This window comes from Chenopodium quinoa, unplaced genomic scaffold (genome assembly GCF_001683475.1).
Source record: "Chenopodium quinoa cultivar QQ74 unplaced genomic scaffold, ASM168347v1, whole genome shotgun sequence".
Taxonomy (NCBI): domain Eukaryota; kingdom Viridiplantae; phylum Streptophyta; class Magnoliopsida; order Caryophyllales; family Amaranthaceae; genus Chenopodium; species Chenopodium quinoa.
In genome coordinates, this window is record NW_018743389.1 from 4,908,624 (window position 1) to 4,920,699 (window position 12,076).

Here is a 12,076-nt window from a genome sequence, read left to right on the forward strand (position 1 = left end):
GGAGGAGTCGTCCTCTTCGGACTCGTCAGGGGACGAGTCCGAATCCAGCTCTTCTGACCATAGTTCTTCTGGCTCAGAAGAAAAACATAGCCGCCTACAAGAGGCGAGAAGTTCTCATGCAATGGAGAAGGGGGATAATTGGGCAGAGCCATCCGCTTCTTACAGAGAGGAAAACGCCCCCTACTACTGCAGGGTACCCCGGGGCCGCATTGCAACCATGCGAGACAACGTGGCGAGCTTTATTGCTAACCACAAAATGGGCCCGGAGTATTTACTGTTTGTGCCGGATCCAGAAGATATTGTCGTCTGGCCGGCTGGTACCAGCTATGGTGACGGCTGTTTTGGCTGCTATGTGGCGGCCATCAAAGCTGGACTGCGCTTCCCATTACATCCGGCTGTTCAGCGGATTTTAGATGGGTATGATCTGGGGTTATGGCAGTTAGCCCCCAACTCTTGGGTAAACGTACTCGGCTATGTGGCCGGGTGCGAACTGAACGGGGTGGAGCCAAGTTTTGAGGCTTTCGCCCACATGAACTATCTCAGCCGGACCCCTAAGTCGGGAGGTACCGGCTGGTATCAATTAACAAGCCATAGGGGTTACCTCATGACGAGAGGTAAGGCAAACAAATGGAAGGATTGGCGGAACACCTTCCTTATTATCGAGAGTTCAGACACGGAGCTGAACAAACGTTTTAACAAGTGGAACAGGGATCCGCCTCTTCTCGCAGGCGGCCGCAGCATGCCGCCTGTTCCCCCAAAGGCTAAAAAAGAGATCCTAGACAAAGGACTCTTCAAAGTAGAGACTAGGGTGAACTCTACTTCAGGGGTACGAGAGCAAGTACCCCTAAACTGCGTCCCGAGCTTCAAGTGGCTCTATGACGAGTACTTCTTGGCCGCCTGTGGCCTCGGCAGTCGGTGCTCTAGAGGTAGCCGGCCTGACGAATACTCTGTTTTTTCACGCCTTGTTTACTTGGGATTTTTACTAACTTTGCTGTTTATTTCTTTCAGCCGACGCCATGAGTAAAATAACAGCATCTAAGACTGCGGCGGCCATGCTGCGGGTTTCGCTAATGAAGCAGTCGTACGCCGACTCCCCCAGCAAGGAGGCACCCTTGGTAAGCTTTGAAAACTCCTTCTTTTAGTTGTATTATGCATATACTAACTCTTTTTGTTTTCAGTCTGGCACTCCAAGGGCTTCTTCCTCGCAACAGCCGGACCCCAAGGCCCGGAGGACGACTGTTGCAAGCTCTCCTGGGTCTTCCAGGAAAACAGTGGCGGCTGAGAAGCAGCCGGCCACTTCTTCAAAAACCCAGGCGGGGCCGCCTAGATGTATGGACCCTCACTTGTAAAAAACTCACCCTTGCTTCTTTCTTGATTAGATCTAACTTGTTTGTTTTTTTTTTTTTTTTTTTTTTTTTTTTTCGCTTAATGCAGCCGGCCCCCAGGGTCTAGACTTGGTTGAGGTAGCCAAGTCTATGGTTAAAGTAGTTCCTCCATCTGACAGGGAGGCGGTCAAGGGTGTCGGCACCCTTGACCTCGATGGAATTTCAGGGATCCTAGCTGAGGTATACTTAGCACCTTTTTGAGCTTTTGAGTTCCAGGACGCCTGTTAACTCTTTTGATTGGAAACTGACGCCTGTTTTTCTTTGTACTTAGGCCCTGCTCCGAGTCAACAGCCTTCGCAGGCCGATTGATCGGAAAAACAAAGAGGTAAAGGCCGCAAAGGCTATGGCCGCCTCCAGCTGTGATAAGGCAATGTTTCAAATTGCCCAAAATGAAGTACTGACCATTGATCTTCTTTATTATCAGGCGCAGGCGACCGCCGCTGTTCGGGCTCAGCTAGAGGCGGCCCAAAAGAAGGTTGACGAGCTGGAGGGGACCGTCACCAACCTTAAAGCCGAGCTGAAACCCCTTCGCCAAAAAAATGCACTCTTACGAAGCCATGGAGAAATCTTTGGCTAACGTAAAAGAACGCCTGGTGAACCAGGAGAAGAGTCTTACCCAAGAGCTCTCGGACAAGGCCGAGCAAGAGAAACAAGAGCTCGTCCGGGAGATGGTGGAAGACTCCGCCCAAATCCAACGCATGACCTGGGAACGACTGTTCCCCAGTGCCGACTTTGCCTCATGGGAAAGAACGTACCGCCAGTGTTCGGAAATATACAATCAACAGATCCTGGCGGCTGCTGAAGAAGAGGCGTTGGACGTTGCGTTGGAGGAGGAAGAGCCGGTTGTGGCGCTTGTGCCACTTGGGGGTAAGGCATCAAAAGATGGTGCAGCTAAGGCCGAGTCCAGCAAGAAGAGTGCTGACCAGGCGGCTGCTGCTGATACTGAACTGCCCCCTTCTTAAGCTTTAAGTATTTTTTCTTTTCACGGCCTGCGTGCCGTTTGCTTTGTAATTACCCGGCCAGGGGGCCGGGGTTTTGAATATTCTGCTGGTCTTTTATGGCCGGCTCATTTTAATCAAAATTTTTTGTTTTGGTTCAAATTTGTCTAAGTATTTGAAATTTGCTCACTAGACCGACTGTTGTGTATGGCCGAACGTTAAGACAGGTACAAATAGTAAGTACACCGCCTATGCCCCTGGACGACTGGTTGTCTGTTTCCAGGATAGATGATCAGTCGGCCATTTAATCAATCGGTATTCGAACTCTTTATTCAATTTGACCAAGTAAATAGAATTACCTAGTAGCCAAGGAATTAAATAGGAAAACAAGCGGCGGGTACCGGTTGTTTCCCTTTATTGCCAATGTTGGCTTTTAATTTGTTATTTGTTAACCTAGCAAGAGTATTGGTTGAGAGCCTTTGTTTATTAAAACAAGTGGACGACTCATACCTTTAGGCTCCATACTAAGTTTGAGTGACTATTAAGGTAACATAGGAGTTACTTAGTCTTTGTCACAATCTTGTTTGAGTAGTAGAGGCATCAGGCGGCGTAGGCCGGCTAGACCCCTTGATTTACCAATGTCTGTTGGCTATTAACTCAATAGGTTATCCAGTAGGAATAGGGGTTCGAGTGCCCTTGTTTGTTTAAAACAGGCGGACGACTCAAACTTTTTGGATTCCATACCAAATTTGAAGGAGTGACTATGAGTTAACTTTGGAGTTACTCAGTCGCCGTCACTTTTGTTTGAGAAGTAGAGGTACCAGGCGGCGTAGGCCGGCTAGACCCCTTGATTCGCCAATGTTTGTTGGCTATTAACTCAATAGGTACCCCCTGCATTTATCCCAAGTAATACAGGCGGTTATCTGACTCAGATGTCAACTGCTACCATTGGTTTGGTTAGTGATATAGTTATCTTTGTCTCAAAAACGGCTACGTGGTTGCCCTTGGGGACAGTCGTATAGGTGCCGTGTAATTAGTTTATAGAACAATGTTCCACCCAAAAGGGAGCTGCTCTCTGCGACGAATTTCATCCGGAGGGATGCCGTCGGACGCCTGCTATGATGTTGGGACAGGTCGAATTAGTTTTGTAGTTTTGATCAGGTGGCTTGTCGCCTGGTCTGATCATTCGGCCAGTGGCCTTGGTAAGTTCTTGGTGAACGTAGGTGCTAAGTAAAAGAAGGGTAGCCGCCTGTTAGGTACAGGATCGGCCAGGCCCTAATCTTTTTAGCTAAGTATTGTGAGTGAAATACTCGATGGAGAGTAGCCGACTGTAAAGGAACAGACGGCATGCCCCTCTAAAGATAAAGAGTGAAACTCAATGGAGAGTAGCCGACTGTAAAGGTACAGACGGCATGCCCCTCGTAATACAATATTGAATAGTAAGTGCAAACTTTATTAAGTAGCTCTTTACTTTACATCATTCAGAAAAAATATTTTTTAAGGTTATCTACATTCCAGGTTCGAGGCAACGGTTGTCCGTCTGGTGTTTCCAGACGGTAGGTACCGTCCCTGACTTCTGCATAGATTCGGTAGGGTCCTTCCCAGTTGGGAGTTAGTTTTCCAGACTCATTAGCCCTACCAACTGCTTCCATTTTTCTAAGTACAAAGTCCCCTACTTTGAGTGGACGCCTGTGTACTTTCTTGTTGTATGATCTAGTCATTCTCAGGCGATAGATCTCATGGCGCAAAACAGCATTGCCCCTTTTTTCAGGAAGTGAGTCTAATGCCAGGCGCATAGCTTCCCAGTTTGCCTCTTCGTCATATAGCATTACTCGAAGAGTCGGCTCGTAGTGTTCTATTGGAAGAACAGCTTCTTCACCATAAGTTAGGAGGAAGGGAGTTTCTCCAGTCGCCCCTTTTTCAGTCGTCCTAATGGCCCAAAGAACATGTGGTAGTTCATCTGCCCATAGGCCGCCTGCTCGTTCAATCTTTTTCTTGAGACCGTCTGAGATGATTTTATTAAAGGCTTCTACCTGGCCGTTTGCTTGTGGACGGCCGACAGATGCAAAGTAATGTGCAATTCCTTGGTCTCCCAACCAGCTTTTGAGAACAGGCGTCTCAAATTGGGGACCATTATCAAAAACCATAGACATGGGAACCCCGAACCGAGTGATGACGTTTTTCCAAATGAATGAAATTACATCTTTCGTCTTGATTCCCTTTACAGCCTCCGCCTCTACCCATTTAGTGAAGTAGTCAACGGCAACAAGTATATACCTTCTGCCGCCTGTAGCAGGCGTATATGGACCCAGAATGTCCATGCCCCACTTAGCAAACGGTAGTGGGCTGTGAATGGTAGTGAGGTCAGTAGCCGGACGGTGAATTAATTTGCCAAACCTTTGGCACTTGTCACATTTTTTCACCATCTCCATTGCATCTGCTTCCAAAGTAGGCCAAAAGTAGCCCTGCCGTCTTGCCCTTTGAGCAAGCATCCTACCACCTATATGGGAAGCACAGAAACCAGAGTGAAGATCATCTAGTATCTCTCGTCCCTTTTCAGGAGTAACACAATTTAAGAAGGGTTGAAGGTGCCCCCTCTTGTGAAGTTCTCCCTGTATCATTTCAAAACAGGAGGCTCGTTTTTTCAGTGCTGACGCCTGTTGAGGATCATCCGGCAGTGTACCGTTTGTCAGATATGCCCTGATTGAATCCATCCAGGTTGAGCTTCTGTCTAGAATTCCAATAGGGTTTTCCTCGATGCTTCTCTTCTCCATTACTTCCCAAAACACAGTTCGAGGAGTATCGGAGGAGGCGGATGATGCTAATTTCGAAAGTGCATCTGCCTGGTTGTTTTCTGATCTCGGCACTTGGATCAGATGGAAATCCTCAAGGGAGCCGACTGCTTGTCGGACCGCCTGTAAATACTTGATCATGGCCGGATGTGTTGCTTCGTATTCGCCATTGTACTGACTCACTATCAGTTGTGAATCAGAACAGGCGTCTATTTTCCTTGCCCCTGCCGCCTTACACATGCGGATCCCGGCTAGTAAAGCTTCATATTCTGCCTCATTGTTTGAAGCCTGGAAACTGAAGCGTAGAGCATACTCGAACCTGTCGCCCTCTGGAGATTGACATACGACGCCTGCTCCACAACCGTTTGAAGTAGAGCTTCCGTCCACATATACCTTCCAGACTTGGTCTGGAACTTGAGAGTCAGGAGGACGAGTCATCTCTACAATAAAGTCAGCAAAGGCTTGCCCCTTCACTGCTTTTCTAGGCTCGAAAGTAACTTCGAGACTCTGCATTTCTATGGCCCATTTGATCATTCGTCCGGAGGACTCCATGGTGGTAAGGGGCCGCTTGATCGGTTGATCGGTATACACGACGACTGCATGTGCCAGAAAGTAGGGCTTCAATTTTTTTTTAACAGCCATGAAGAGTGCAAGACCAAATTTCTCCACTAGGGGATACCTCAACTCGGCATTTTTCAGTACGTGACTGACAAAGTAGACCGGAAGTTGACAGCCGTCCCTTTCAGCAAGGAGCACCGCGCTTAACGCATGGTCAGAGACGGCCAGGTACATGTAGAGATTTTCTTTGGGAAAAGGGCTGACCAGCCTCGGCAAGGAATGCAAGTGAACCTTTAATTTCTGGAAGGCGGCCTCAGCATCCGGCCCCCATTCAAACCTTGCCTTTTTCTTAATTGCCTGGAAAAAGTATAGGCATTTGTCGCCTGATCGACTTAGGAATCTTCCCAAGGCCGCCAGACAACCTGTTAACTTCTGAACCTCTCGGACGGTACGAGGCGACTACATGTCAATGACCGCCTGTACCTTCTCAGGGTTCGCCTCTATTCCTCTCTGGTTGATAAGGAATCCGAGAAATTTCCCAGACTCAACTCCAAATACACATTTCTTGGGATTGAGCATGACATGGTGCCGCCTGAGTGTGGCGAAAGTTTCTCGGAGGTCCGTCAGATGATCTTCCTGAAGTTTAGTCTTGACAATCATATCATCAATGTATGCCTCGACGTTTCTCCCAATCTGATCAAAGAACACTGTGTTTATCATTCGTTGGAAAGTAGCCGGGGCATTCTTAAGACCAAACGGCATGACCGTGTAACAGTATAATCCCTGATCAGTGACGAAGGCCGTCTTCTCCTGATCTTTCTTCCATAAAGGAATTTGATGAAAACCAGAATAGGCGTCCATAAAACTCATCATGGCATGGCCGGCTGTTGAGTCGACCAGGTTATCAATTTTAGGCAGAGGGTAACTGTCTTTGGGGCACGCCTTGTTCAAGTCTGTGTAGTCTACACACATTCGCCAGGTGCCATTCGGCTTTTTAACAAGCACCACATTTGCAACCCAATCTGGGAAGTAACATTGCCGAATGAACCCTGCGTCAAGTAATTTTTTGACTTCGGCGGCTGCCGCCTGACCTCTTTCTTCACCATGGTTCCGTTTCTTTTGTCGTACCGGCTTCTTTTTCGGATCCACAGCGAGTTTGTGTACTGCCAGATCAGGACTAATGCCTGGCATTTCATGGACTTCAAATGCAAAGATGTCCTTGTATTCTTTCAACAGGTTGTGAAAGTCGTCACCAAGGTTTCTCAGAGCAGTCGTCCCTACTTTTACTGTTCGGTCAGGATGGGAGTCGTCTAATATCAGGTCCACATGCTCACCAGCCGGCTGAGGGCGGAACTCATCCGGCCGGTCCTCTGCCAATGATTGCTATTTTCTTGCTTTTTTTGCGGACTCAGTCTGGGGTGCCTTTCTCTTTTTGTCGCCTGTTTCTTGAACAGGCGCACTTTCCTTGACATTGTCAAGGTCTGTTTTTTCTCCACTTGACCCAGTGGCCATAGCAGTGGGCTTGACATCCGAGAGATAGCACTCTCGGGCCATCCTCTGATCTCCCCTTAGGGAGCCGACTGTTCCATTGTCCCTTTCAAACTTAAGCAGCATAAGTGACGGGATTATAACAGCCTTGGAATTATTCAGGGTTGGTCGACCCAGAATCATGTTGTAGGCCGAGAGTTCCTCTACCACTAGGAACCGGACTACCATGTGTCGTCCTTCCCCTTTTTCGCCCAGGCGAATGGGTAGATCTACTCGTCCCAGTGGGTGGACGACTCCTCCTCCAAAACCTATTAAAGGGTGGGAGGCCGGATGTATGCAGTCCGTCTGATATTTCAGTTTTGACAGACATTTGCTGCTGATGAGATCTGAAGAGCTCCCGGTATCTATGAGGATTCGACCAACTCTCTGGTTGGCCACTTTACATTCAATAACGAGAGGGTCGTCATGCGGCCCCCTTATTCCTCCTAGATCCTCTTCAGTGATGACAATCTCAGGAAATGTATATTTAGACGGCCGTTCTTGGTGAACGGAATTTACATCTAACCGCCTTATATTATCTTTGTTGCCCCTAATAGTGGGGCCGCCTCCTGAGAAGCCGCCTGCAATGGTGTAGACGACTGCATCATCTGTATCGGAACTGTCGGCCTGTTGATTCTTTTTGGCCGACTGCTTTTTTGAGGAAGTATTCCCCGTAGATTTCTTGACATAAGTGTCAAGATCACCTTGATCAGCCAAGCGGTCTAGGTACCGCATGAGACTGATGCAGTCATTGGTGTGATGACCAATGTCATCATGATAAGCACAGATTTTGTCTTGGTTCCGGTTGCTCGCAGAACCCTTCATGGGGAGCGGCTTCTCAATTGAGAGCCGTCCCTTTATTTCTTTTAGGATAAACTGGTTATCCTTGTTAAACACATATTTTGGGGAGTATGGTTTGAATTCTTTTTTCTTTTTCTGGGCCGGCTGTTTAGAGGAATCAGCCGCCCAGACCTCTTTTCTTTTTTCATCTTTGTTGGACGACTGTTTCTGTCGTCCTTCTCTATTGTCGAACCTCTTCCCGTCCGACTGTGTCATCGTACACAGATCAGTCGCCTGTATATAGGCTTCTGCTTCAATCAAGGCCTCTTGAAGAGTCGCCACCCTTTTTCGAACTAAATCAAATTTGAAGGTAGACCCGTCTTTGAGACCTCTAAAAAAGTCAGTATAAGCTACCTCATCCGGTAACCCTTGAATCTGTATTCTCATCAGGTTGAACCGCCTGATGTAGGAACGAAGCCCCTCCTTTTCACCCTGCTGAATTGTTCCCAAATCAAGGGTTGTTTTCTTCGCAGGGATGTTCATAGCGAAGTTGGAGGCAAATAAGTAAGCAAGCGTCCTGAAGCTGTTTACACAACCAGTCGGCAGGTTGCCGAACCATTGCTGTGCAATTCCCTTGAGAGTCGCTGGGAAACACTTGCACCAAGTGGGATCATCCAACCCTTGAAGGTACATCAGGTTGGTGAATGCCATCAGATGGTCTTCTGGGTTAGTAGTGCCGTCATAGGCGCCTACTAGAATATTTTTTACTTTGGCCGGCTGAGCGGCTTCAGTAATTTCCTTGGAGAAGGTCGTCGGCTGTTCACCAAGTCTAAGCAGCCGTAGCTGCCAGTCCATAGGTTGGACGTTTTTTGCTGCAGGTCCACCAAATGGAGGTGGCTGCATAAAATACTGTTGTTGCGGCACAAATGGTAAGTTTGGTACCGCCTGGGCACTATGAAAGTCGGACTGACGGGAGGTGCCGCCTGACTGACTCTCATGGTACGACTGAGTTGGCCTCATCGAGGCATTTCGCAAACTGTCCTGAAAATTTGAAGTAGAAGCCGACTCTGATAATCGGTCACTCTTCTTCTGCTCTAGCAGGTGCCGAGCATCTGTGAACGTTTGCTTTGACCCGTCCGCCTGAATATGACGAACCGGTTTCCTATTTCCCGTAGGATAACGGAGTTTTGTGAAATCAAGAGCAGACGGCTCCCGCTTCTTGAATTTAGGATGGGGAGTCGCCTCTCGCCCTTGAACTGACTTCCTCTTTAGTGAAGTGGAAGGTTTCTTGGCCGACTGCTCTTTGACTGAAGCAGGCGGTTTTTTGTTGATCAACTCTTGGATCTCTCCCTTGAAATCCCTCATGAAGGTCATGAGTTCGTTCCTTGTGATGGGAGCAGACCCATCAGTCGGCTGTTGCCGAGCAAGCGGTGCGCCTGCTGGCTCGCTTCCTGTTTGAAGATACTCCCGTTCCCTCATTTCGGTATGACGGGTACGTCGGGCCCTTAGGGTCCCGTCTGGAGCTGTATGAGTTTCAACTTCAAATTCACTTTCGGTATCATGGTCCGACTGAACTTGAGGGTCATCTAGGGGACGCCTCTCTTCTGGAATCGGTACAGACTTGGATGCCATCTCTGAAGTACTCTCCCCACAGACGGCGCCAAATGTTTCGGGGTTTTCTGATGTCCTGCGGGAGAGTTACAATTCCGAGACTGGAACCGGACGCCTGTACCTGCAAAATAACGGAGACTCCTGAGAGCTCCGCCTCCAACGGTCAAGTTAGTACCTGATTAAGGAGTAATCAATACAGAAATTAAATTAATCAGATCTCTCTAGGTGAGAGTGCTTAGTGTTGGTAATCTGCGTTGTTAGCGAGATCAGCCGGTCGTTAATAAGTCTGTTCTTCTCTGCTTGATCTCTTAATTATTCCGTTCCTTGATTAATGAGGATTAATCGAGTATTTATAGCCTTGGGAAGCATGCAACTCTCTAGGTTTAAGGTAAACCTAGGGCTGACCGGGCCTCTAGACTGGACTGGGCCTTGATGGCCGGTTTTCCCATTTGGCATGGGTGGACACGTGGCGTGTCTTAAGTGGTCCATGGAGGACGTATCTGTGATTGACACGTGGCAAGCTCCTGTTGGCCTTTGTGAAGGACACGTGGCGGAACCTGGTTGGTCCACTTGTCAGATGGTGATTGGTGGATAAAAATCCCCTAATCAATAATTATAGTACCAAAAAACACAACTACTTACGTAATCCGTGTTAGTTCTCTCTGGCAGTGTGCGACTCTCATGTGATGACGCAACTGGAGAAACACGTGGATGAGAAAATCGATACAACCACTGCATGTAACCAGGACCGACTGTAGGAGCACCACCACCAAGTCTGCTGAGGGCACCTATCACGACATTGAAAGACACACCAGGGACAAACCGAGTCCACATCACAGATGTCATCTCTAGCGGAAAGTCAACTCGATACATCTTCAAGTTCGTCGATCTCTTTGCCTTCTCAGGCCTGATGATGGCTTGTGGAATGCCCTAGACGTATCCAAGTTGTCGAACCACTCGATCAGGCATATATGGCTCAATGATGCTACGATACTGGATGCAGCCAATGAAAAGAGTAGCAGGCACGCGTCGTGCTGGATCAACTCCGTACGGTAGCCAGTTAACTTCATTGTCAGTCAGATGATCCAACCTAGTACGAAAAGCGAGGAGGCGCTCCATGCTCTTGTTGGGGCACCCCGACCCGACATCCCAGGCGGACGCACGAGGAACAGTAAGCTCTCTGGTCAAGGTCCCTTGCTGAGGTCGAAAACACGGAAAGTACTCGTAGATCCACGCCTGCAGAAGCGTAAGACAGCCCGCGATAGAATCAGCATCTTTTCGTGATGCTGTAACCAATTGCCGGTACATGTATGCAAGCACAGCAGAACCCCAAGAGTAGTCACTAATCTGAACATCCTCAACAAAAAGCTCGTTGAGGAAGGAAGGATGAGTACGGTTTCCACTCTTGTCCAGAAACAAACATCCGCCAAGTACTAACCACAGGTACGCCCTATAATGGAAACTGAAGGGCCTTTGCGCCTCCAAGGTCGACTCCATTATCCTCTCAGTCAGCACCCCACTACCCTGCCATACGGTTTTAGTACCGCACTTCTCATTCAGCTCTTCCGCAGTCATATCCAAGGTAATCGAGCACGCGTCCCGTAAAACGTCCGTGCTAGGAGTAGTGGAAACCATGGAACCATCAACACGAAGCCCTAGAATATGATACACATCATGCAGCATGATCGTGATCTCCCCAAATGGCATGTGGAACGTATTCGTGTCTGGCTGCCATCTCTCAACAAAAGCAGAAATCAGGGGCTAGTCAAATCGTCGGAACATGATCTCGGGTAAGTGAGATAGACCACTGCCATCAATCAGTTCCAAGTGCTCCTGCGGAAGACGAGCGCGCCAGTTACCCAATTCAGTACACAACTGTGTCCTACTCAAACACCGCAGAACATTTCGCTCCTGCCCACCCCATATGTAGGCAGCCACGTGACCCCCAAAACTAGGAATAACAGTACCATCCTCAGGCCCACCTGGCATAGGCTCCTGCACCATCCATGACTCTGACGTGCTGGTAGAAGCTTGAGCTGGGTCACTACTACTAACATATCTCCCATGGTCACCCCTATACACAGTACAGTAATCCTGAGGGTCATACTGTGCATCTCCACCAGCTTGATTTCCTCGCTCTTCATCCTCATCGTCAAATGAAGGCACTCCAGTAGACGAATACATGGGGGCGCTCCCCTATGACTGATGCTCCCCCGACCAAGTACCAGCAGTCCCATACTGCTGCTCATGGTGAAACGGTGCCTGTGAATTTCCTGCACCACCTAACTCCCTCCTAACAGACGCATTCAAACGTCTTGATCTTGCATGACGAGGACCAGAACCCTCAATCTGCATTAAATAAATAAGTACAGAATCATATTTCAATAATAATTCATATTCAAAAAAATCAAATCAAAACTATAATAAATCAAATCAAATAAACAATAATAACAACATTACTAACAATAACAATAATATTATTCTT

General features: G+C 48.1%; 1 protein-coding gene across 1 annotated transcript; it reads right to left on the minus strand.

Moving 5' to 3' along the window:
• Positions 1 to 10,521: 10,521 nt before the first annotated feature.
• On the minus strand, positions 10,522 to 11,775 carry LOC110738515 (protein MAIN-LIKE 1-like). The gene is made up of 2 exons (XM_021918925.1): positions 11,397 to 11,775; positions 10,522 to 11,246 (listed from the first exon to the last, which is right to left on the minus strand). Exons 1-2 carry the CDS (start codon positions 11,773 to 11,775, stop codon positions 10,522 to 10,524), a joined length of 1,104 nt encoding a protein of 367 aa, XP_021774617.1.
• Positions 11,776 to 12,076: the final 301 nt, after the last annotated feature.